Raw genomic sequence first — 24,034 nt, 5'->3', positions numbered from 1 at the left:
TGGATGATCAGCCATGATCATACTGAATGGTGGTGCAGGCTCGAAGGGCCGAATGGCCTACTCCTGCACCTATTTTCTATGTTTCTATGTTTACTTTTTGCCCAAAGCTGCTTCTGACAAATAAATTCCCATAGAATATAATTCATCGGATTTCAAATATTACATGCCCATTAACAATTATTTTTAAGAGCCAATTTTTCTGTGGTGAAATTCTCAGAATAAAAACAGGAAAACAAGTGGATTCTGTTTTCCAACTTGAAGCAGCAATTAAACTGTTGAGATCTCAATGGCCACATGTGTTCCAGCAGTTAGTGCTGCTATCTCAGTTCCAGCATCCCTGGTATGATCCTAACCTTGAGGACTGTCCATATGGACTTCCAATGTTTCCCTTGTGACTGTGGTTTCCCCAAAGTGCTCTGGTTTCCTCCTATATCCCAAACATAAGCAGATTAATTAGCTAATTTACATTACTCCCGACTCTAAGATGATATCAAAATTACACATGGGGAGTTGATGGTGATTGTAAGAAAAAACAAGTGCAGGGAGTTGAAGGAAATAGGGTGATGGAAAAGGGATTTTGTTCTGTGAGGAGCCAGCACATATCAAAGGACTATCAGACCTCCTTTTATGTTATTCTAAGTGCAAGATAACATATATCACTCACTTTGCTATTCTCTTCAAATGTTGTTGTTGGCGTTGTTGTTCTTTCACCTGCTCTCGTTCAATATCCATGAAGAGGCGACGATACATCATATACTGGCTACCACGCTGGGGAACATAGGTCAAAGTGTTACTCTTGCACTTTGTGCAGCACTAATTATTTTCTGACTACCGTACCCAAGGGAAACAGACCCCTCTCTGAAACTGCAACTTAATTTTGAATTCTTGGACCATTTTCATATTTGATAGCATCTATAGCACTGAGATGGCTCAAAGTTCATTAAAAGGCTCACCACTTTGTTCAAATGTGTTGATGCCACAACCAAGAAAGCTCATCAATGCCATTACTTCCTCAGGAGGCTAAAAATTTGGCATGCTCCCATTAATCCTTACCAATTTTGGTTGATGCTTCACAGAGAGCATTCTATCTGGATGCCAACAGTTTGTTATGGCAACTACTCTGCATGTGACCACAAGAAACTGCAGGGAGTTGCAGACACAGCTCAGCAAATCACCAGTTTCCCCTCTATGGACTCTGTCTATGCTTCTCACAGTAGAATAAAGAAATACAACAAAAATAATGAAAAACTACACATGAACAAAACTGACAATGTGCAAAAGACAAACTGTGCAAATACAAACAAGCTACTGAACTCCCTGCCACCACCCAGGCTTCATCACATATGAAGCACCAGTAGTGTTAAATTGTAACTTGTGTCGTAAATGCACATTAGTTAATTTATTTGTGGTAATATTACTTTGTGTTGTGCTTGTGAGTTATATGTACTGTGATGTACACCTTGGTCCAGAGGAATGTTGTTTCATCTGGCGGTGTAAATGTGTACAATTCAATGACAATAAACTGAACTTGAATTTATGGTCTGTAAGTGAGGAAATTGAGGATCCAGTTGCACAAAAGTTAAAGGGCTAGGTCTTGGAGCTTATTGATTAGTTTTGAGGGGATGATAGTGTTGAATGCTGAGCTGTAGTCAATGAAGAGCATCCTGATGTATGCATCTTCACTGTCCAGATGTTTCAGGGCTGAGAGAAGAACCATATCCACTGTTGACCTGATGTGACAGTAGACATATTGGAGTGGATCCATATGTATCAAATGAGTAATGAAAAGAAATATTATTTGACTTAATAATATGTTAGAGCTGCATGTACTTCAATTGACTTTTAGGAAAATAGATGCTGTAGTAAGCAATTTGACACCTTAAACCTATTCTTATCCTTATTCATTGCAATTTTAAAACTTGAGGTGTGATTAACATTTCCTAAATATTCCCCCACAGACAAGACACCTAGCTCATTTCCAAAGGCTCCTCCTCTATTTTGATTATCCATATATTGTTTTAAGAAATTCTTGGATGCACCCAACAACACTTAATACTTCTTGCATTAAAATACACACATCAACCCGTTTGACCCATCATGTATATTACCTTGCTCCTGCCTGTCTTTTCTTATCAACTGGTCATGACACTTACCTGCCCTTAAATCCCTCTACTTTCTAACCTGGTGTTCCTGTTTGGTTATATATTTGAGAAACACTGATTGTCCACACAGACATTTACAGTTTAGATCACTGGAAAACAATGAGAAAATGGAACTGTGACATTGGTCTGACTCGGGATCATTGGCATTAGATGGAGTAGCTGTCCCTACATCTGAACTCAAATGAGCTAACTGAAATATAATAGCATTTGGGAAGAAGAAGCAGAGTTACTAATGCAAGTTGATGACCCTGAATTAGGATTAGATAAAGTTAACAATCAAATACATTTTACTTAACATAGTGTTAGGATGGGAAAGAGACTCAAAGCGTATGTGATTGGAGGGAGATGAAGACAGACTAAATGACAAAAGGTGGTAGTGTTAGCTGAAAGAGTATGATGAAGACTTGTTAATTGCAAATAGATTGGGAAATAGTGAATCCTGATGAAGGGCCTCAGCCTGAAATGGTGACTGTTCATTTCCCTCCATAGGTACTGCTGACCTGCAGATTTCCTCCAGAATTTTGTGTATGTTGTTCTGGAATTCCTGCTTCTGCAGAATCGCTTGTATTTATGAGATTGGGAAACCATGTACAAAGGGAGTCTGGTAATCATGCAAATAGAAGATGAACAAGGATAACACAGTGGAAAAACATGTATTGTTGCTACATTCAAGCTCCATTGATCTGAGTTCAACCTGACCTCTGTTCCTGTTTATTTTAAAGATGCAATCTGTTCTTATGAACATGTTGATTCCCCCAGATGCTGAATTTTCCTCCCACATTACTAAAAGATGCTAGTTGGGAAGTTTCAATGATTACTGTAAATTACCTTAGCGTAGACGTATGTTAGGAGAATCAGGGTAAAGATGATGGGCTTTGGAAAGTCTAGTACAGGTATACGAGTGTTAGATTAGGCTTTTGATGCAAATGTTGAGTCAGCACAGATCTGACAGCCAAATGGCTCCTCCTATATCACAAGAAAATATGAAAATGGCAAGAAAAAAAAACTGAAACACAAAACACTGCAAGTTGCAGGAAAGAGAAAAGAGAATGATGGAAGGGTCCAGCAACATCTGCGGGAACAGAAAAACTGAGTTAATGGCCTTCCATTAGAACTGGCTAGTTCAGACACAACTGGTTTTTTGAAAGTGTTAATTTTAATGCTGGGACTGGGGTCTGTAACATGCCTAATATGAAGCTGCTTTCTGGAGTTTTAATGGGATTTTCAGTTGAAATTCTGAATTTTCCATGTTTAGGAGCAGCAGGCAAGAAAACATACAAAGTAAATAATCAGATTCTTGATTCCCTACCACTCATCATCACAAAATAAAGCTAGTCTTCTTCCATTAACAAAAGTCAATGAGATGGTCAAAGAACATCAGTGAGTCAATTTGCTGATCTCATTTTAAAGAAAGAACAAACCTGTTTTTTACTCTCTTCCTGGTCCACACCAGGTCGCAGAATGAGTGTTGCCTTGTAGTCAGTACTAAATCCGAGGGAGGAACCCGTGGGGTAAGGCTCACGATAAAGTCTGCTACAAGGCTGGAATATATTAAAGAATTAGATAAGAGTCCCCATTACTTAAAGTTTTAAACAATTTCCTAAACTATGCACATTTAATGCTGTACAAGTACTCTATGCTGATCCCACCCGACTTATATAATTTTTTTACTTTATCACAATACCTAACACTTGAAATTAATTCAAAACTCTAATATTGTTTAGTCTTGGTTCCCATCCACTAACACTATAGACCTGCAATACATTATCTCAAACAATACTCAAACTTCACTTTTTGGGGGGTTAGTTTTCAATCTTCCAAACCTCTCTTCCATCACCATACTTTTCACCTCTGTCCTCATGATCACTCCAACTTACAAGATTCTCCAGCCCACTTCTTACTCTCTAGATCAATCACTTACTTGACTTATACTCTTTTTGCCTCTTTTGAGATTTCATACTGACATCCCACAACAACTCAGTTCTATTCTGTCAACATTCACACCCAACACACCCGTGCGATAACAAATCTTACTTTTAAAACAGCAAATACTGGAGATATACAGTAGATCAGGTAGCATCTCAAGGTGAACTTAAATCTCCTTTCTGCATTACTTGCCTCCTTTCATCTTGACATCTGCCACTAGAGCATAGGCTCAGTTACAGATAAACCTGATGTGAATATTGTTAATACAGGATCAGCATCAAGACTTTCATATACCTGACTGAAGGACAAAAACTTAACACTGTCTTTCCACTACTTGCCCAGTTCAGACTGGTGCACTGGTGGTATGGGTGATCATCAAATGAAAGGCATCATTTGCTTGCCATCTCCATCTCCTTGCCTATCAGAACTCTAAGGATTTAAGGTAATCAGTGACAACTTGGCAGCTAGCATGAAAACTTGTTTTTGTGTGGGCAGAATATTCCCACAACTGGCAAGCATATTTGATGCCAGAGTAACGTAGGGCAGTCCAAATGGATGGATGGGCCTACTCCAAACACACCAATTTAATTTGTACGCCTCTAAATGACAGGTGAAAAGTGAAGTTTTGTGGTTTATGTTTGGTTTAAGCTGATAAGGAGTTTGTCAGCCTTGCTGAAGCAGCTGTTACAAGACCATAACATACAAGAGCAGAATTAGGCTATTTGGCCCATCGAGTCCGCTCCACCATTTCATCATGGCTGATCCATTTCCCTCAGTGGCATTTGCAATTTCCCAGTCCTGCGGAACCTTGTCAGAATTAACTGATTCCTGGAAGGTCATAGTAATGCCTCCACAATCTCTTTGGCCACCTCTTTCAGAACCCTGGGGTATAGACCATCTAGTCCAGGAGACTTATCTACATTCAGACCTTTCAGTCTCCCAAGCACGTTTCCCCTAATAATGGCAAACTTACTCACTTCTGCTCTTTGACACTCGAACTTCTGGGGTACTTCTTATGACTTCCAGTGAAAAATACTTATTCAGTTCATCTGCCATTCCCTTGTCCCCCATTACTACCTCTCCAGCATCATTTTCCAGAGGTCCAATATCACTCTTGCCTTTCTTTTACATTTTATATATTGGAAGAAACTTTTGGTATCTTCTTTAATATTATTGGCTAGTTTACCTTCGTATCCCATCTTTTCCTTTTTTATGATTTTCTTTTACTGTAATTGCCTTCTGTTGGTTTTTAAAAGCTTCCCAATCCTCTAACTTCCCATTACCTTTTGGTCTATTATATGCCCCCCTTTGGCTTTTATGGTGGTTTTGACTTCTCTTGTCAGCCACAGTTGCATCATCTTGTATTTAGAATTTTTCCTCTTTGGGATGTATATATCCAGTGCCTTCCAAATCGCTCCCAGAAACTCCAGCCATTGCTGTTCTCCCATCATCCTTGCTAGTGTTCTCTTCCAATCAATCTTGGCTAGCTCCCCTCCAATGTTTCTGTAATTCCCTCTTCTCCACTATAATACTGATACATCTGACTTTAGCATTTCCTTCTCAAATTGCAGGGTGAATTCGATCATATCATGATCATTGTCCCCTAGGGTTCTTTTACGTTAAGCTCTCTAATCAATTCTGGCTCATTGCACAACACCCAATCCCGAATAGCGGATCCTCTAGAGGGCTCAACCACAAGTTGCTCTAAAAAGCCATCTTGTAGGCAATCTACAAATTCACCTGCTTGGGATCCAGCACCAACCTGACTTTCCCAATCTATCTTGATATTGAAATCCCCCAAGAATATCATAACATTGCCCTTTTAACATGCAGTTTCTATCTCCAGTTGTAATTTGAAGGCCAAATCTTTGCTATCGTTTGGAGGTCTGTATATAACTCCCATCAAGGTCTTTTTATCCGTGCAGTTTCTTAGCTCTATTCACAACGATTATACATTTTCCAATTCTATATAGCGCACTTGTCTTGTTGTTGCCAGGTTATCAGTATAAAAAATTTTCAAATTCTTGGATTACATCCATAGTCATATATGTAAAGGTAAATAGGCAGGCATTTTAAGTTCAAGTTTATTGTCACCTGACTACATACAATCAAACTTAACAACGTTCCTCTGGACCACTGAATGCTCACAAACCATGCATCACACACAGCACATAAAACAAAATATTACAAGATCATTCAAAGTGCATATAATATGCAGCACAGGTGAACAGTAAACAGCTTGCTGTCCTTGTGACAAGACCTCAGTGATGGCAGGGTATTCATTAGTCTCTCAGCCTGAGGGAAGAAGTTGTTAACCAGTCTGGAAGTCCTAGTCCTGATGCTCCTGTACCTCCCTCCCGATGTAGTGAGTCAAAGAGGTTGTGTGATGGGCGGTAGTAATCTTCCAACAATGCTTTGGGCCCTTCATCTACAATGTTCCTGGTAAATGTCACAAATAGGGAGCAGAGAGACCCCGGTGATCCTCTCAGCAGTTTTTACTATTCTCTTTCGGATCTTGTGGTCTGTTGCCTTGCAGCTTCTGTACCACACAATGATGCAGCCAGACAGGACACTCTTAATGGTGCCGTTCTAGCACAAAGTTGCTAGGATGGGGGCAAGGAGTCTTGCATGTTTCAATCTTCTCAGAAAAGTGTAGATCCTGCTGTGCCTCTGACTAATGAGGTGGTATGTGGATCCAGGTTAGATCATCTGTTGTATGCACACCAAGGAACTTTGCCCTCTTCACTCTCTCCATGGCAGAGCCATTGATGTGAATGCACAGTGGTCGACCTGCGCCTTCCTGAAGTCAAAAATCATGTTGAGACTCAGTTGTTGTTCTCACACCATTTGACAAGCTCTACCTCCCCTCTGTAGTCCAACTCATCATCGTTGCTGATGAGGCAAACCATTGTTGTATCATTAGCGAACTTGATGACGTGGTTTGAGCTGGGTTTAGCAGTACAGTAGGAGTCAGCAGCATGAAGTGGACTGAGCATACAGCCCTGAGAGGCACCAATGCTCAGCGTGATGGAGCTTGAGATGTTCCTGACAACTCGGACTGACTGGAGTCTTTCCGTCAAGAAGTCCACAATCTAGTTACATGTCATTGGGATTTGCTGATGTGATGCAAACAAAAATGGCCATGACTCAGCAGGTCAGGCAGCAACATTGCAAAGCGAGACACATTTTAGGCCAGAAACCTTTCTATTTGCCCAAGATAGCCCAACAACACTTCCCCAAACACACATGCTTACTACTCATGAAAACAAGTGCAGCAGGCACTCAAGAACATCAGCACCACCTGAAGGTTCTTTTCCAAGTTGCACGGCATCTTGACCTGTTTAAGTTGCCAGATCAAAATCTTGGAATTCCCTCATCAATAGAACAGTGTGTTTCAGTACAAGAATTGGGGCAGTTCAAAGCCCACTTTTTCATATAATCTCTCAGCAGCTTGGACAATATGGGACAGGCAATAACTGCTGGTCTTTCCAGCAGTGCCAGATCCCAAAACAATGTATATAAAAAAAAATACAGCTTGTCGCATCCATCTTAGATCTTATAAAGCAGAACTGGATGGCTGGCAATGATAAACTACCAGACATCAATAAAGGCAGCAATAATGATAACTTTTTCCCAGAAGAATATCTTTGATATTTAAAGATTGATGTTTAAAACCTACAAACTGTCTGGCAGCTTATTTGGGGACACAGTGCTTTTTAGACTGGGTGATAGCCTATCAGGCTGATATCTCAAAGACTACAAACTGCGAAAACAAAGAAATTACCCATAACACTTTTGGAACACAAGTTTTCTTTACTCAACTTCAAAACTGCAGAAGTTTCTCGACTCTAAATATTTATACAGACTTCAGAATGTTAGTCCCTGTATACTGCTCCAAATTTACATTTTCATTGCACATAAACAAGATATGCAACCTTTCAAGACTTTAGGGCATCTTGATTGGTAAGGGAGCAAGAGTTATAAGAAGAATGCATGAGAATGGACTTGGAAAAGAAAATCAGCCATGATATCAATAGTTTAATTCTGCTCCTATATCTTATGATTGCAAGGCAATGACAGAATGTTCCATTTCAGCTGCTGAAGTGGCCAATAAAATTGTTCTCTTTCTGTCTTATATTGTGGTTTACCTTTTTGCCATTTGAAGATGTTTAATTTTTAAGCAACAAGCAATTTATAAGGTTGCTGCTATGGAATAGCATTATCTGCTTTTTCTGGATCATTTCTGTCTCATAATTGTCAAGTGTGTCATGTTTGCGTCCTTTATCAGTTTCTGCCATGACTTGTGTTCTGCCAAAAGTTTCCTTTGCAATTGTCTTCTGCAAAAGGATCTACTTAATATATCTCAATGTAATTATTGTATATGATGAGAAAATCCTAGTGCAAGTCCTTGGATGCAATTTGTTCATCGGCAGTGCATTTAAGGCAATATGTTTCATCATGTTTGTGGACTTTTAGTTCAAGACAAAGTATAATGTCTGCCGTTTTGTTTAGATGTATTGCTTTCTTGAAAGTTAAACATTGCCAGATAATTAGAATTTTGATAATGAAAACGAATGGGTTCAGATTCAGATGGGTGGGTGTTGAAGTGGAATTGGGTTCATAATCATCTTGTCTTTCAATGTCATGACTTTGTTGCTAACAAAGAAGTGGTTGGGCTCCCTTTCAACAGCCACTGTTAAGAGCTTAGGGTCAAGAATTGTGTTGTTTTGCAAGTTAGTCTTCCCAAATTTAGAATCATAGAAGGATGCTGCCCAAGGAGACCATTCACTTGTTATTTTATTTGAGATTTTTGTTTTGGGTGCTTGATGTTTTCCTTCAACAGGTTCCGTGGTGTTACTTTGTTTCTTTGTTTCACGGCTGTCCGCAGGAGGACAAATTTCAGAGTTGTATTCTGTATACATACTTTGATAATAAATGTACTTTAAATCTTAATATCAGTGCCAGATAATGAAGATTAACCCAGGTTAATTCTACTTTCCGGACATCACTCATAATTGCAGATCATGGCTGTTCAAATACTCATCCAAATATTTTAGAAATGTGATGAAGTGTTTTTATCTCTACTGCGCTTTCATGTGACAAGCTCCAGCATCCTACCACCCTGAGTGCAAGTGTTTGCCCTCATCATCCTTCTAATTTTGTCATCAATAACCTTAAATCTATACACAATATCTTTATATAAATTCTCCAATCTGTTGTTAATTTCTCACATGGTCTTGCTATTCATCTCATCTTAATCACTGAAAAAGGAACCATAATCACTTCTTAGCATTTCTCTTTTGCATTTCTCATCCTAACCTTGCTTATACCTGTTTACATAATTATTCAAAGTTTACTCCCAATTTGCACCTCTGGGCTTTCAAAAATCCGTACATCTAGCTCACACTTAGTCAAACTTTTGGGATTAGCACCTTTTCAGATCAAAACTAAGACAAATTCTCAAAATATGTGGCAGCAAACAGCATACAAGGAATATTTGAAAATGTGATTGAATTTTTTGCAAGCCTGAGACAATACTGAAGCAGGCTTTAAATGCAGAGTTAGAATCTTCTTTGAGAGCCAACACCATCAAAGTGCTGACAATCTCGAGGAATTCCTTTACCTCTAATTTTATAAATCTTAAAAATAGCCCTGTCAGTGCCCACCCAACTCTCCCCCCTCTTCTACTGGTGACCTGAACCAAAATTGTTGATAATTTATCCTACAGCCTCTCCACACTCATTCCGCTCAAGCACTCACTGCAACTTAATTTGTCTCTGAATCTTATTAAATCAATTCCAGTTCTGGCCTTTAAAGCTTTAATTGGTGCCTGTGTCATCATTAACCAATGCCCAAGTTCTATAATTTCCTCCCCAAATATCTCTATCTTTGCACCTCATTTTCTAGCTTAAAGGTGCCTTTTTTAAACTTAGCTCTTCGATTGACCTTATTAATTATAGGCCTTAATATCTCTGTGGCCTAATGTCAAGTTATGTTTGATAATGCTCCAATGACAAAATCACAGCCACAAAGAACACAGCAAGTACAGCACTGGACAGGCTATTTGCCCCACAATGTTGTGCTGATCTTGATGCCAGAAAAAGCAAATGTCCTCCTCTGTGCATCATCCATATTCCTCCAATCCCTTCATATTCAAGTGCTATCTAAAAGGCTCTTAAACTCCACCAAATTGCTTGCTCCACGACTATCTCTAGTAACCAATTTCAGGCACTCATCACACTCCGCATAAAAAAAAAACTTGCTTTAAACTGTTCACACCCCCACCACCCAACCTTAAATGTATGTCTTCTGTTTTGTAACATTTTTACCCAGGGGAAGAGATTCTGAGCACAAGACCATAAGATGTAGGAACAGAAGCAGACAATTTGGCCGTCGAGTCTGCTCCATCATTCAATCATAGGCTGATTCAATTCTTCCAGTCATCCACACTCCCCTGCCTTCTCCCCATATCCTTTGATGCCCTGGCTAATCAAGAACCCATTTATCTCTGCCTTAAATATACCCAGTGACTTGGCCTCCACAGCCACTCATGGTAACAAATTCAACAGATTTACCACCCTCTGACTAAGGTAATTTCTCAGCATCTCTGTTCTCAATGGACATCCTTCAATCCTGAAGTCATGCTCTCTTGTCCTAGACTCCCCTACCATGGGAAATAACTTTGTTATATTTAATCTGTTCAGGCCTTTTAACATTCGGAATGTTTCTATGAGATCCCCCTCCCCCCATCATTTTCCTGAACTCCAGGGAATACAGCCCAAGAGCTGCTAGACATTCCTCATATGGTAACCTTTTCATTCCTGGAATCATTCTTGTGAATCTTCTCTGAATCCTCTCCTATGTCAGTATATCCCTTCTAAAATAAGGCACCTAAAACTGCACACAATACTCCAAGTGTGGTCTCACAAGTGCCTTATAGAGCCTCAACATCACATCCCTGCTCTTATAATCTATACCTCTAGAAATGAATGCCAACATTGCATTCGCCTTCTTCACCACCTACTCAACCTGGAGGTTAACTTTTAGGGTATCCTGCACAAAGTCTTCCAAGTCCCTTTGCATTTCTGTATTTTGAATTCTCTCTCCATCTAAATAATAGTCTGCCCTTTTATTTCTTCCACCAAAGTGCATGACCATACACTTTCCAACATTGTATTTCATTTGCCACTTCTTTGCCCATTCCTCTAAACTATCCAAGTCTCTCTGCAGGCTCTCTGTTTCCTCATCACTACCTGCTCCTCCACCTATCTTTGTATCATCAACAAATTTAGCCACAAATCCATTAATCCCATAGTCCAAATCATTCCATCAGGTCCAGGAGATTTATCCACCCTCAGACCATTAAACTTCCTGAGCACCTTCTCAGTCATGATTTTCACTGCACATACTTCACCTCCCTGACACTCTTGAATGTCCAGTATACTGCAGATGTCTTCCACTGTGAAGACTGATACAAAATACACATTCAGTTCCTCTGCCATCATTGCGTCTCTCATTACAATATCTCCAGTGTCATTTTCTACTGGTCCTATATCTACCCTCGACTCTCTATATACTTAAAAAAGCTTTTAGTAACTTCTTTGATAATAATCACTAGTTACCTTCCATAGTTCAGCGTTTCCTTCCTAATGATCTTCTTAGTTTCCTTCTGTAATTTTTTTTAAAAGCTTCCTTAAAAGTTCTTAAAAACTACCTTAACTATGCCTTCTGCAAATTTTAAAAACTATCAGGTCTCTGATGCTCTGAGAAGAGCAACCAAAGTTTGTCCAACCTTTCCTCATAGCTCATACCCTCTACTCTACTCCAGGCAGCATCCCGGTAAATCATTTTTGCACCTTTTCCAAAGTCTCCACATCCCGTCCATAATGCAGAACTGCACACAATACCATGAGAATGGTCAGACTAAAGTTTTATATAGCTGTGGTATGACCTTCTTAATCTTGAGCTCAATACCCCCCTACAAATGAAGGCAAGCATACATAGTCCTTCTTTACCACCTTATCCACTTGTGTAGTCAATTTTCATGAAATATGAATTTGGGCCCCAATGTACTCTGTACTTCAATGCCATTTAAAGGGCCTACCATTAACTATATACATCGCCATTCATTTGACCTCAAGTGACACTTATCCAGATTAAACTCCATCTCCCGCTTCTCTGTCCATATCTGTAGCTGATCTATAATCACACTATATGCTTTGAAAGTCCTTTACACTGTCCACAACTCCACCAATCTTAGTGTCATCCTCAAACTTGCTAATCCACACATCCATATTTTCATTCAAGTCATTGATATATATTATAATCAACAAAGGTCCCAGCACCAATCATTCTGGAACACCACTGGTCATAGACATCCAGCACCACACTGTCATCTATAAGACCATAAGACATAGGAGCAGAATTAGGCCATCTGGCCTATCGAGTCTGCTCCACCATTCAATCATGGCTGATCCTTTTTTCTATCTCCTCCTCAACCCCAGATCCTGGCCTTCTCCCCATAACCTTTGATGCCATGTCCAATCAGGAACCCATCAATCTCTGCCTTAAATACACCCAACGAACTGGCCTCTACAGCTGCATGTGGCAACAAATTCCACAAATACACCACCCTTTGGCTAAAGAAATCTCTCCACCTCTTTTTGAAAGGGCACTCTTCTATCCTGAGGCTGTGCCCTCTTGTCCTAGACTCTCCTACCATGGGAAACATCCATACCAAATCCAGTCTGTCTAGGCCTTTCAATATTTGAAAGGTTTCAATGAGAACCCCCCTCATCCTTCTAAATTCCAGTGAGTACAGACCCACAGCCATCAAACATTCCTTGTATGATAACCCTTTCATTCCTGGAATTATCCTAGTGAACCTCCTCTGGACCCTCTCCAACACCAGCACATCTTTTTTAAGATCCCAAAACTGTTCACAATACTCAAGGTGAAGCCTCACCAGTGCCTTATAAAGCCTCAGCATCACATCCCTGCTCTTGTATTCTAGACCTCTTGAAATGAGTGCTAATATGGCATTTGCCTTCCTCACCACTGACTCAACCTGCAAGTTAACCTTCATGGTGTTCTGCACAAGGACTCTCAAGTCCCTCTGCGTCTCAGATTCCTGGATTTTCTCCCGTTTAGAACATAGTCAGCATGTTTATTTCCACTACAAAAATGCATGACCGTGCATTTTCCAACATTTGCTACTTTCTTGTCCATTCGCCTAATCTGTCCAAGTTCTTCTGCATCCTACCTGTTTCCTCATCACTACTTGCCCCTCCAATCTTTGTATCATCTGCAAACTTGGCAACAAAGCCATCTATTCCATCATCTAAATCATTTATCTACAGCATAAAAAGACGTGGTCCCAACATCGACCCCCACGGAACACCACAGTCACTGGCAACCAACCAGAAAAGGATCCTTTTATTCCCACTCGCTGCCTCCTACCTATCAGCCAATGCTCTAACCATGTTAGTAACTTTCCTGTAATACCATGGGCTCTTAACCTGGTAAGCAGCCTCATGTGTGGCATCTTGTCAAAGGCCTTCTGCAAGTCCAAAAATACAACATCCACTACACCCCCTTTCTACACCCAATCTATCCTACTTGTCCTCAAAGTAGGATAAAAAATCTCCTCAAAGATTTCCAACAGGTTCATCAGGCAGGATTTTCCCTGAAGGAAACCATGCTGACTTTGTACTATCTTGTCCTGTGTCACCAAGTACTCCATCACCTCATTCTTAACAATTGACTCTAACATCTGACTGAGGTCAGGCTACCTGGTCTATACTTTTCTTTATGCTGCCTTCCTCCTTTTTTAAAGAGTGGAGCAACGTTTGCAATTTTCCAGTCCTCTGGCACCATGCCAGAGTCAAATGAGTTTTGAAAGATCATTTCTAATGCCACTACAATCTCTAATGCTACGTCTTTCAGAACCCTAAGGTGCAGTTCATCTGGTCTGGGTGACTTATGTACCTTCAGGTCTTTCAGCCTTTTGAGCACCTTCTCTCTTGTAACAGTAACAGCACCCACTTCTCTTCCTTCACACACTACAACATCAAGCACACTGCTAGTGTCTTCCACAGTGAAGATTGACGCAAAATACTCATTTAGTTCAACAGCTACCTCCTTGTCCCGTTATTATTTCTCCTGCCTCATTTACTAGCGCTTCTATATCCACTCTCATTTCTTTATCGGCAAGCCAGTTATGAATCCAAACTTCCAATTCACAAGTGTTGATTGAATACAAGAAACCAACATGGATGTGTTAAGAGATTTTGTGTACAACTAACTTGGTAAGCAGTTTTTGAATTAGCAGCAGAGAGGATCAAAGCTAGAAATGCTGCTTGTAGAGAATAAATGGAATTTTATAAGGTGTGTGAAGATGCCATATAATAGGCATGTTATTAAGACTGAAAGCCATCAAATGAAGGGAATTGCAGCAGCATGAATAGAAAATTAGTGAAGTGAAAATAAACAGTATTAGTGAAAGGTGGCTTTTCAGACAGGAGAAAAGCTACAGTGAAGCCCCCATAGGTCTGCGTGAGGATCACTGATTTTTGTTACATTAAAGATTATGACTTGTGTAAATTTCTAAATGACATGAAATGTGGAAACAAATGAATTATAAGGGAGACAAGCCAATGGAATGGGCAGTTAGATGGCAGATGAAATTTCATGTTAGGAAATATTAAGTGCTAGATTTTGGTTGGAAGAATCAGAGGAGACAATTAGATGGCGCAATTCTGAAAGGAGTACAAAGAGATGTATATATGCATTGTTTGTTGAAACTGGTATAGCAGAAGAAAGCGGTTATTAAAATACAAGTGATCAGAGGGGCATACAATCCAAGAGCAAGTTATGACAATGTTAAAAAAATCAAAATACTGGTTCAGCTACATTTGGCACAGTGCTCAGTACTGAGTGTCACAAGTTAGGAAAATTATAAATACTTTAGAAACACTACAAAGGAGATTTACTGAAACTATTCCAGGAACACAGAGCAGATTGTGAAAGGACCAAAATAGACCTATTTAAAACCACAAAAGGACATTGAAAGTAGACAAATAAAAAGGGCAGAGAGGTCAAGAACCATGAGACAGAATGAAGGTGATAAGCCAAAGAACCAAAGTGACAATAAGTGGTTACAGTTCAGAATCCAACTGAGAAAAAATAGTGCAAGAAATGAAATGAAGATATTTGCAATGCAATGGAGACGTTGGAAAATGGAACAAGCTTAATTGCTCTTACAGAGCAGGTATGAATTTGGATTCAATGGCCTTCTGTATTGTAATAATTTTGTGAAGTATCATGGGATGTTTCAATACATTAAAGGTATAGTACTGCATAAGTGCTAGTTATCGCTGTGCAACCATTTCCACTGTGCAAGAAAGTTTCTCATAAATGGCAAAATGCTGTTGGCAATGTACAAACAAGTGATTGGAAGAGGGTTTGAGCAAGATTAAAATTCTGCCTCCTACTGCTGTGCCAAAAGTCCCTGTCCTTTGGTGGAACTGCCCCAACAATAAAATGCCCACAGCAGAGAGGGTGGGTTCAGAATGAGGGACGCAGACAATAAGCACTGAAATGCATGGCTCAAGGGTGCGGGTCATTGCTGGGGAATAATAGCAGCTGTTTCACTTGTTAATAGACTGCCCAGCTTGTCATCTCCTGTTGGGATGCGAAGATAGGTGCAGACCTCTGTTCCTCCTTCAATTTAGGTTATTATCATGTGAAATCATTGGGCTAAAGAAAACTGGGTAACTCAGTAAAGAGGAGGGATACAGCCCTGAGCACCACATCTCAGTGGATACACCATGGCTGTGGCCCAACTAACACTAGTTTTCATGGAGATTACCACCACATAGATTGTTGATTTTGCACCAAATTCCTAGCACAGCAACAGGTGGCCTCTTGTAAACCTCCGCCTTTCCAGAGTTCCTAGTAATGCCTCTCTCTATACACATAACGCTATTATAACCTGCTTTAGAATTGTTTCTATCAGCACGCTTGTTCCTTGTAACATGAGTTCAGTTACCAGTGCGTGCATTCATTAAATTGATCAATATGTTGTACTTGCTATTCACTTCTATTTATGATACCTCCACCTCTACTTATTTTAAACAAAATAAATAAATATAATGAAAATTAGTCACTGTGATCAGTTACTTGATATTTGCTGTGGACTCAAGAGGCCTAAGAGGTCTGGTTCCTTGCTGTATGTCTTTTATAAGTAATTCCTTAAAAAGAATTTTCATAGATTCCACGATGAGTGTATATGAACTGGAGAATGAACCCTTAACTCCATTAAGAATCTTCACATCTGGGTTAGTGAAGATGCAGAAGTTCCATTATATTGCCTCCAAATTATTCTTCAACCCAATTGTATCACAACCATATCATGCAATACTTCCAATGTCCATTCATTCAAGAGTGACAATGCAAATCTAAAGGTGCTGAGGAAATATAATTTTATACTGTAGGATCAACTTGCATAAACAACAAGGATAAGACAGATGTGAACTATTTCATGTTGATAAATGCATTCAAATATGAGGTGCTGTATCAGATTAATGCAAGAGAATTATATAGGAGTAATATAAACAAAGTATGATAGATCCACTTTCCTGAGGTAACAAGGGAAGGCACTACAAAGGGTTGTAATTGCTCTGAGATATTAAGCTCAGGATATTGCAAGATTTATTTTTAATAAGAGGGACAAGTAATTTAATTGAGCAAAGGTTAAAAACTAAATTTAAGTTTGCTTGATAATTGAATACAGAAGACGTAAATGCTTTTAAAGAAAGGGTATTTTGGATTGATTAAAAAGCATAACTAAATTAAACCATTAGATGGATTTTGGTCATATGTTTACTCCTATGGAGCACACAGAAATCAAAGACTAACCTTCTCATGTTGTAGCTCAGACTCGAAAGTAACATGCTTCCCACCAGTGGATTTCTGTGGCTGTTTCTGCAACTCTGCAGGCAGATCATGCTGATCTTTCAAACATGTGAAATCTGTGACACTTAACTCCCTCCCCATTTGGGACAATGGATTCTGGAAAACAAAGTATGCAAATCAAACTAAACCAGAAAATTCTCCTTGTCTTTTTAATTTCTATATTTTCATTACCACTTCACGCAAACAGTTATTGATTTGGTATAGAAAATTATTGCAAGCTACAGAAATCTAACAATGTTTAATAAGTTATTAATAAGTCTAATCCATTAATATAAAAATCACTACTGGCTATAATGCAGTACAACAATTTTTGTTTTAGGTGAGATAGCTTTAGTTTATAATTATGCAAACAGCTATACATTCTACCTTATAGAGTCACAGAAAAATACAGCAGAGAAACAAGCCCTACGACCCATCTTCTCTGTGCCAAACCATTTAAACTGTCTACTCCCATCAACCTGTACCAGGACCATAGAGCTCCATACCCTTCCCATCCACGCACCTATCCAAACATCTCTTAAACGTTGAAATCAAGATCGCATGCAGCACTTGCACTGGCAGCTCATTCCTCACTCTCACCACCCTCTGAGTGAAGAAATTTCCCCTCGTGTTCCCTTTAAACATTAAACCCTTAATTTATGACCTCTAGTTGTAGTCTCACTCAACCTCAGTAGCAAAAGCCTGCTTGTATTTACCTTATCTATACCCCTCAAAATTTTGTATACCTCTGTCAAATCTCCCCTCAATTTTCTACATTCTAAGGAATAAAAGTCCTAACTTATCAACCTTTATTTTTAACTCATGTCCTCCAGTCTCAGCAACATACTTGTAAATTTTCCTTGTACCCTTTCAACCTGACTTGCATCTTTCCTGTAGGTAGTGACCAAAACAGCACTCAGTTCTCCAAATCTGGCCTCACCAATGTTTTATGTGAGCCACACAGGGAAGGAATTAACAAAACGACTGATTGTGTGTATAGACTATATCAAATTCTGTGAGAATATCATCCTGCCAGCCAGGACTGTACGCTGCTTCCCCAATAAGCCCCAGATCACCAGTGACCTGAAAGAACTTTTCAATTAGGAGAAAGCCTTCAGGTCTGGAGATAGACAAGTACCGAGGCGAGTACAGAGTACAGTCAAATCTTCTATCTCCTGGATATGAAGCAGATCACTGGCTTCAAGGAAAGGAAGACTGAGGCTGCCTGGATAGGACCAACAAATTGAACTTGTTTTTCCCAACAGGTCCAGCATAAGACCTCCAGCTGCTCCCCACCCCCACTTGCCCCCAGACCAAACACCTTCCCTGCCCCTGAAGCCTTCTTCCTCCACTCCTCCCTCCTCTCTGGTGAGTGCTTATGTTCCAAACACCCCCCCCCCACCCCACACTTTGGAGCATCCTGTCTCCGTGGGGATGCCCACCCTCCTCCGCCTCACCTTACTATGACTGCAGGTCAGGGTAGGAGACAACCAGAGAGACTACATCAAGGCAAGGCTGTTGGACTGGATAGTATCAGCCCCAGGGTACTGAAGGCCTGTGCGAGCCAGCTGTCTGGTATTTTGCAGCACCATGACAATCTGAGACTGAGTCAGGAAAAGATACCAGTGCTATGGAAGACTTCCTGCTTGGTTCCTGTACCCAAGAAGGCAACTCCACCTGAAATTATTGACTACAGACCAATTGCCCTCACATCTCATGTGATGAAGGTGCTGGAGAGGCTGGTCCTGACTTACCTTGGACTGCAGGTGAGATCTTCATTGGACCCTCTACAGTTTGCTACTGACCTCATGCGGGAATGGATGATCCCATCATCTACCTGTTGTAGAGAGCTTACTCTCATCTGGATGATGCTAGTGGCATTGTGAGAATCATATTTTTTGATTTCTTTAGTGCCTTCAATACAATCCAGCCACTTTTTCTGAGTGAGAAGCTGAAAGGATGGGCATAGACAAATCCACTATCTCCTGGATTACTGACAGATAGACCCCAGTTTGTACGGCTGTGTAGCTCTCTGTCCAATGTAGAGGTGACTGGCACTGGAGCGCCACAAGGACTGTCCTGTCTCCATTTCTGTTCACACTGTACACCTCAGACTTTCAGCCTTGTCCCTTGCAAAAGTTTTCTGATGAACCTGCGGTGGTTGGGTGTATCAGAAATGGGCAGGAGTTGGAGTACAGAAGATTGGTGGACAAGTTTGTGGAATGGTGCAGAAAGAATCACCTGCTACCGAATGTGGCCAAAACCAGGGAGATGGTGATTGAGCTTAAAAGGAAGAGGACTGTCACGAGTCCTCAGTCCTATGGGAGAGGAGGTTGCGGTGGTGGAGCAGTACAAATACTTGGGTGCTCACCTCGACAACAGATTTGACTGTTAAACCAACACCATGGCTGTTTACAAGAAGGGGATGAGCAAACTATTTCCTAAGGAAACCAAGATTCTACAATGTGTGCAGCAAGACGTTGGAGATCTTTTAGCAGTCTGTTGTAGTGAGTGCAGTCTTTGTTGCTTTATGTTGGGGGAGCAGCATCGGTGCTGGTAATGCAAAAAGACTAAATAGACTTATCAGAAAGGCTGGATCTGTCCTTGGCTACAACCCAGAACTATACAAACTGTTATCCATTATGGACAATCTAGCAAGTCCTCTCCATGACCTACTGAATAAGCAGTGCAGCACCTTTTTGAACAGACTCATTCAGCTCCACAGTTATGAGGATTGTTACAGGAAATCTTTTGTACCAAATGCAATAAGCATATACCAACAGTTCATCTCTGTGCAACAGGGGAACACACATCAGAGTACAATATTATCTGCTTTATTATTTAGTACATTATTGCACATTGGTTCATTATTATTGCTTATATTATTCTGTACTTTATCATTAGTTAAGTCTGTACACTAAGTTGTGTTTTTAATTGTTGCTGCGAAATGAAAGAACTTCCCACTCAGGATCAATAATTATTAATAATTTCAATATAACATCCTATCTCCTGTACTCAAATACTTTGATTTATGAAGACCAATGTGTCAAAAAGCTTTCTTTACAACCCTACCTTGCTGTGCTGCCACTTTCAATGAATTATGGACCTGCATTCCCAAATTCCTTTGTTCTACAGAACTCCTCAGCGCCCTACCTTGGTTGGTCCTATTGAAGTGCATACCTTGCACTTGTCTGCATTAAATTCCATCTGCTATTTCTCAGCCTGTTTTTCCAGCTGGTCCAAATCCCGCTACAAATTTTGATAATCTTCCTTGCTATCCACACCCAATCTTGGTGTCATCTGCAAATCTGCTAATCTAGTTAACCACATTATCATCCAGATCATTGATATAGATGACAAACAACAATGGACCCAGCACTGATCGCTGTGGCACACCACTAGTCACAGACCTCCAGCCAGAGGCAACCATCTACTACCATTCTCTGGCTTCTCCCACAAAATCAATGTCTAATCCAATTTACTACCTCATCTTGAATGCCAAGTGACCAAACCTTCTTGACTGACCTCTCATGCGGGACCCCATCAAATGCCTTGTCTACGTAGACAACATCCACTGTCCTGCCCCCATCAACTTTCCTGGTAACTCCTTAGAAAAAATCTAGGATTGGTTAGACACAAAGCCATGGTCACTTTCTTAAACAGCAGAATGACATTAGCAATCTGCTGGTACCTCACCTCTCGTCAAGGATGATTTAAATATTGCTGCTAGGGCCCCTGAAATTTCTGCACTTGTCTCCCACAAGATCCAAGGCTAAACCTGGTCAGGACCAGGGGATTTTATCCACCCTACTTTGCCTCAAGATAGCAAACACCACCTCCTCTGTAATCTGTATAGGGTCCATGAAGATGATGCTGCTTTGCCTCACTTCTATAGACTTTGTGTCCATCTCTTGAGTATCTCTTTTGGCTTCACACATGGATCACGTTCTGATCTTCCAGAGGACCAATTTTGTTCCTTGCAACCCTTTTGTTCTTAACATATCTTAGGATTCTCCTTTTACCTTGTCTGCTAAGGGAACCTCATGCATTCTTTTAGCCCTCCTGATTTCTTTCTTAAATGTTTTGTAGAAACATTTACAAAATGAAGGGCTGAGAGTTTGATTTTTGTTCAGTGAAAATTTTAATGAATTAAGGAACACTACATAAATTATCAAAATTGGTCATGAAGAGAATTAGCCAGAATGAGAGAGCGTGAGTGTGTGTGTAGGATACAAGTCCAACAATTCTTGTCATTCCTTTCTGGTTATATTATAGATAAAGATGTCTCCAGTTAAATTGCATCTACAAATGTTCCACTTGTAATTTGATTATTCCACTGTCTATACAGTGCCTTGAAAAAGTACTCAACCCCACAACTACTTTCAAAATTTAAAATATATTGAAGTAGGATATTTTGAACTAATCTACAAAACATTGTGCATCATGTTAAAATCAAAAGAAAAATTCCAAATATTCCAAAACTTGTCAACAATTTAATAAATATTAAAAACCAAAATTGTGAGGCTGAAGAGCTATTCAACCCCTTTGTAATTACTATGCTAACTTTCTTCAGGTGCTATATTACCTTACCAACTCACCCTCTTTGTTGATTTAGAAAATTGGAGGATCACCTGTTTTCAATGAATTAATACCCCTCCTCTCTGTAAGGTCTAATCATATGGTAAATTTTCAACAGACCAAACCAACATGAAGACAAAAGAGTATTCAAGGCAAGTCAGGGAAAAGATAATAGAGAAGCACAAATCTGGGGAAGGATAAAGGACTGCCTCAAGGCACTGAATGCACTTCGTGAAAAAGTGGAAAACATGAAACCACTGTCACACTGCCTAGGTCAGGCCACCCCTCTAAACTTAATTGCCAGAGAAGAATGGCACTTGTGAGAGATGCCAAGTCACTCTGAGTGAGTTGCAGAAGTTAGTGGCTGCAATTGGAGATGAAGCTCATGGCTCCACAATCTCCACAGCCTCAATTTATGGAACAGTGGTAAGTAAGAAGACCTGGCTAAAAATTTAAAAAGTCTACCCTTGCACATAAAGACTTTGCAAAGTATCACTTAGAAAATACTGTAAAGATGTGAAAGAAGGTCTTGTGGTTGATGAGACCAAAGTGGAATTTCTTGGTCACAACACCAAGTGCCTCTACACCATATGCGGTGTAAATCTAATAATACTGCGCATCAGCCAGGTAACACCACCCCCACTGTAAAGGATGGTGGAGGTAGCATCATGCTACGGGAATGATTTTTAGCAGCAGGTACTGGAAATCTGGTCAGGATTGATGGGAAGGTGGAACACTTCTAAACACAGAGAGATCCTGGATTAAAAACCTACCAGAAAATCTCTGCCAGAAAGCTTAAACTAAGGAGGAAGTTCATCTTTTAGCAGGACAATGACCATAAGCACACTGCCAGTGGATTCAAATGAAGAAAACTGATGTCCTTGAGTGGCTTCCGGTTTTTAATCAATCCTGATCCACGATAACCTACGCACATCTTTAAATCATCTCTAGATTACTTATAATAGCTAATACAATGTAAATGCTATTTAAATAGTTGTTATACTGCATCGTTTAGGGAATAATGACAAGAAAGAAAAGTCTATACATGCTCGAACAACAAATACTGGAAGAGCACTCCTGGGTTTTCTCAATTCGCGGTTGAATTCCCGCATGCGGAACTCGCGGATAAGAGGGGGCCGACTGTAAAATTATGATGGGTATAGATAAAGTGAATGCAAGCAGGTTTTTTCCATTGAGGCTAGGGGAGATTAAAAACCAGAGGACATGGGTTAAGGGTGAAGGTGGAAAAAGTTTAAAGGGAACATGGGGTGGGCTTCTTCACACAGGGAGTGGTGGGAGTGTGGAATGAACTGCCAGATGAAGTGGTAAAAGCGGGCTCACTTTTAACAGTAAGAAAAACTTGGACAGGTACATGGATGAGAGGTGTATGGAGGGATATGGTCCAGGTGCAGGTCAGTTGGACTAGGCAGAAAAATGGTTCAACACAGCCAAGAAGGGCCAAAAGGCCTGTTTCTGTGCTGTAATGTTCTATGGTTCTAACACCCTCGGCGCAAATACGCATGGACAGCTCCTGTTGGTAAAAACCAGGAACCAGGTTGATTATATCCTAACAAAAGATGGAAATCAAATATTCTGAAATGCAGGACACATCCAGGAGCTGAATGTGATACTGATCATCAACTGCTTTTGGCCGAGATGAAGCTCAGGGTTAAGAACATAAAACGGGCAAAACCACCAGTCAGATACGATCTCTCAGACATACCAAACTCTTTCAGCATAGAGGTTTGCAACAGTTTTGAAGCCCTGTTAAACTTACAAGAAGAGGTCAAACCAGAAGAACTTTGGAAGGCAACAAGAGATGCATTGACAACAGCAGCAGAGAAACACATTCCAAAGCGATGCAAGCACAAAGGCAAAGAATGGATCACAAATGAAACGCTGTATGCAGCAGAAAAGAAGAGATTGGTGAAAGGTCAGAAAGGAACAACAAATAAGGAATACAAGGAGCTGAAGCATGAAGTACAACGACGCTGCAGGCTTGACAAAGAGGCATACCTACAATGCATCTGCTCCAACATGGAAAATGAGGCCAACAAAGGCAACAGCAAGATAGTTTATACTGCAGTAAAAGAACTTACTAGCACCTTCACACCAAGAATTGGTGCAATCAAAAATAACTAAGGAAAAATTCTGACAGAAGATGCAGATGTGAGGGAAAGGTGGCTTGAGTACACCAAGAAACTCTATGAAAATCACAAGAATGAAAACCGTGATAAAGCCATTAACTGGACAACACTAGAACATGAACCCTAGCCACTTCTGTCAGAAGTTGAAAGAGTAATCAAGAAGATTAAAAATAAAGCACCTGGTCTAGACAACGTACCAGCAGAACTACTGAAAGCAACAGGCATCTCAATGCCCCACATCTTGCACCGCATTGTTTGCGCCATCTG

General features: G+C 40.2%; 1 protein-coding gene across 1 annotated transcript in view; it reads right to left on the bottom strand.

Annotated features, from left to right (window-relative positions):
- ccdc15 (coiled-coil domain containing 15) overlaps positions 1-24,034 on the bottom strand; it is a 53,089-nt gene that overhangs the window by 7,981 nt on the left and 21,074 nt on the right. The window contains exons 5-7 of the mRNA XM_059957259.1: positions 17,007-17,159; positions 3,584-3,703; positions 665-768 (exon numbers count right to left, since the gene is read on the bottom strand). Of these exons, the coding sequence (XP_059813242.1) occupies positions 665-768; positions 3,584-3,703; positions 17,007-17,159 (377 nt within the window). The remainder of the gene's footprint in view (positions 1-664; positions 769-3,583; positions 3,704-17,006; positions 17,160-24,034) is intronic.

This window comes from Hypanus sabinus, chromosome X2 (assembly GCF_030144855.1).
Source record: "Hypanus sabinus isolate sHypSab1 chromosome X2, sHypSab1.hap1, whole genome shotgun sequence".
NCBI classification, from domain to species: domain Eukaryota; kingdom Metazoa; phylum Chordata; class Chondrichthyes; order Myliobatiformes; family Dasyatidae; genus Hypanus; species Hypanus sabinus.
The sequence above is the reverse complement of the archived record's forward strand: the minus strand, read 5'-3'. Positions and strand labels throughout refer to the sequence as shown.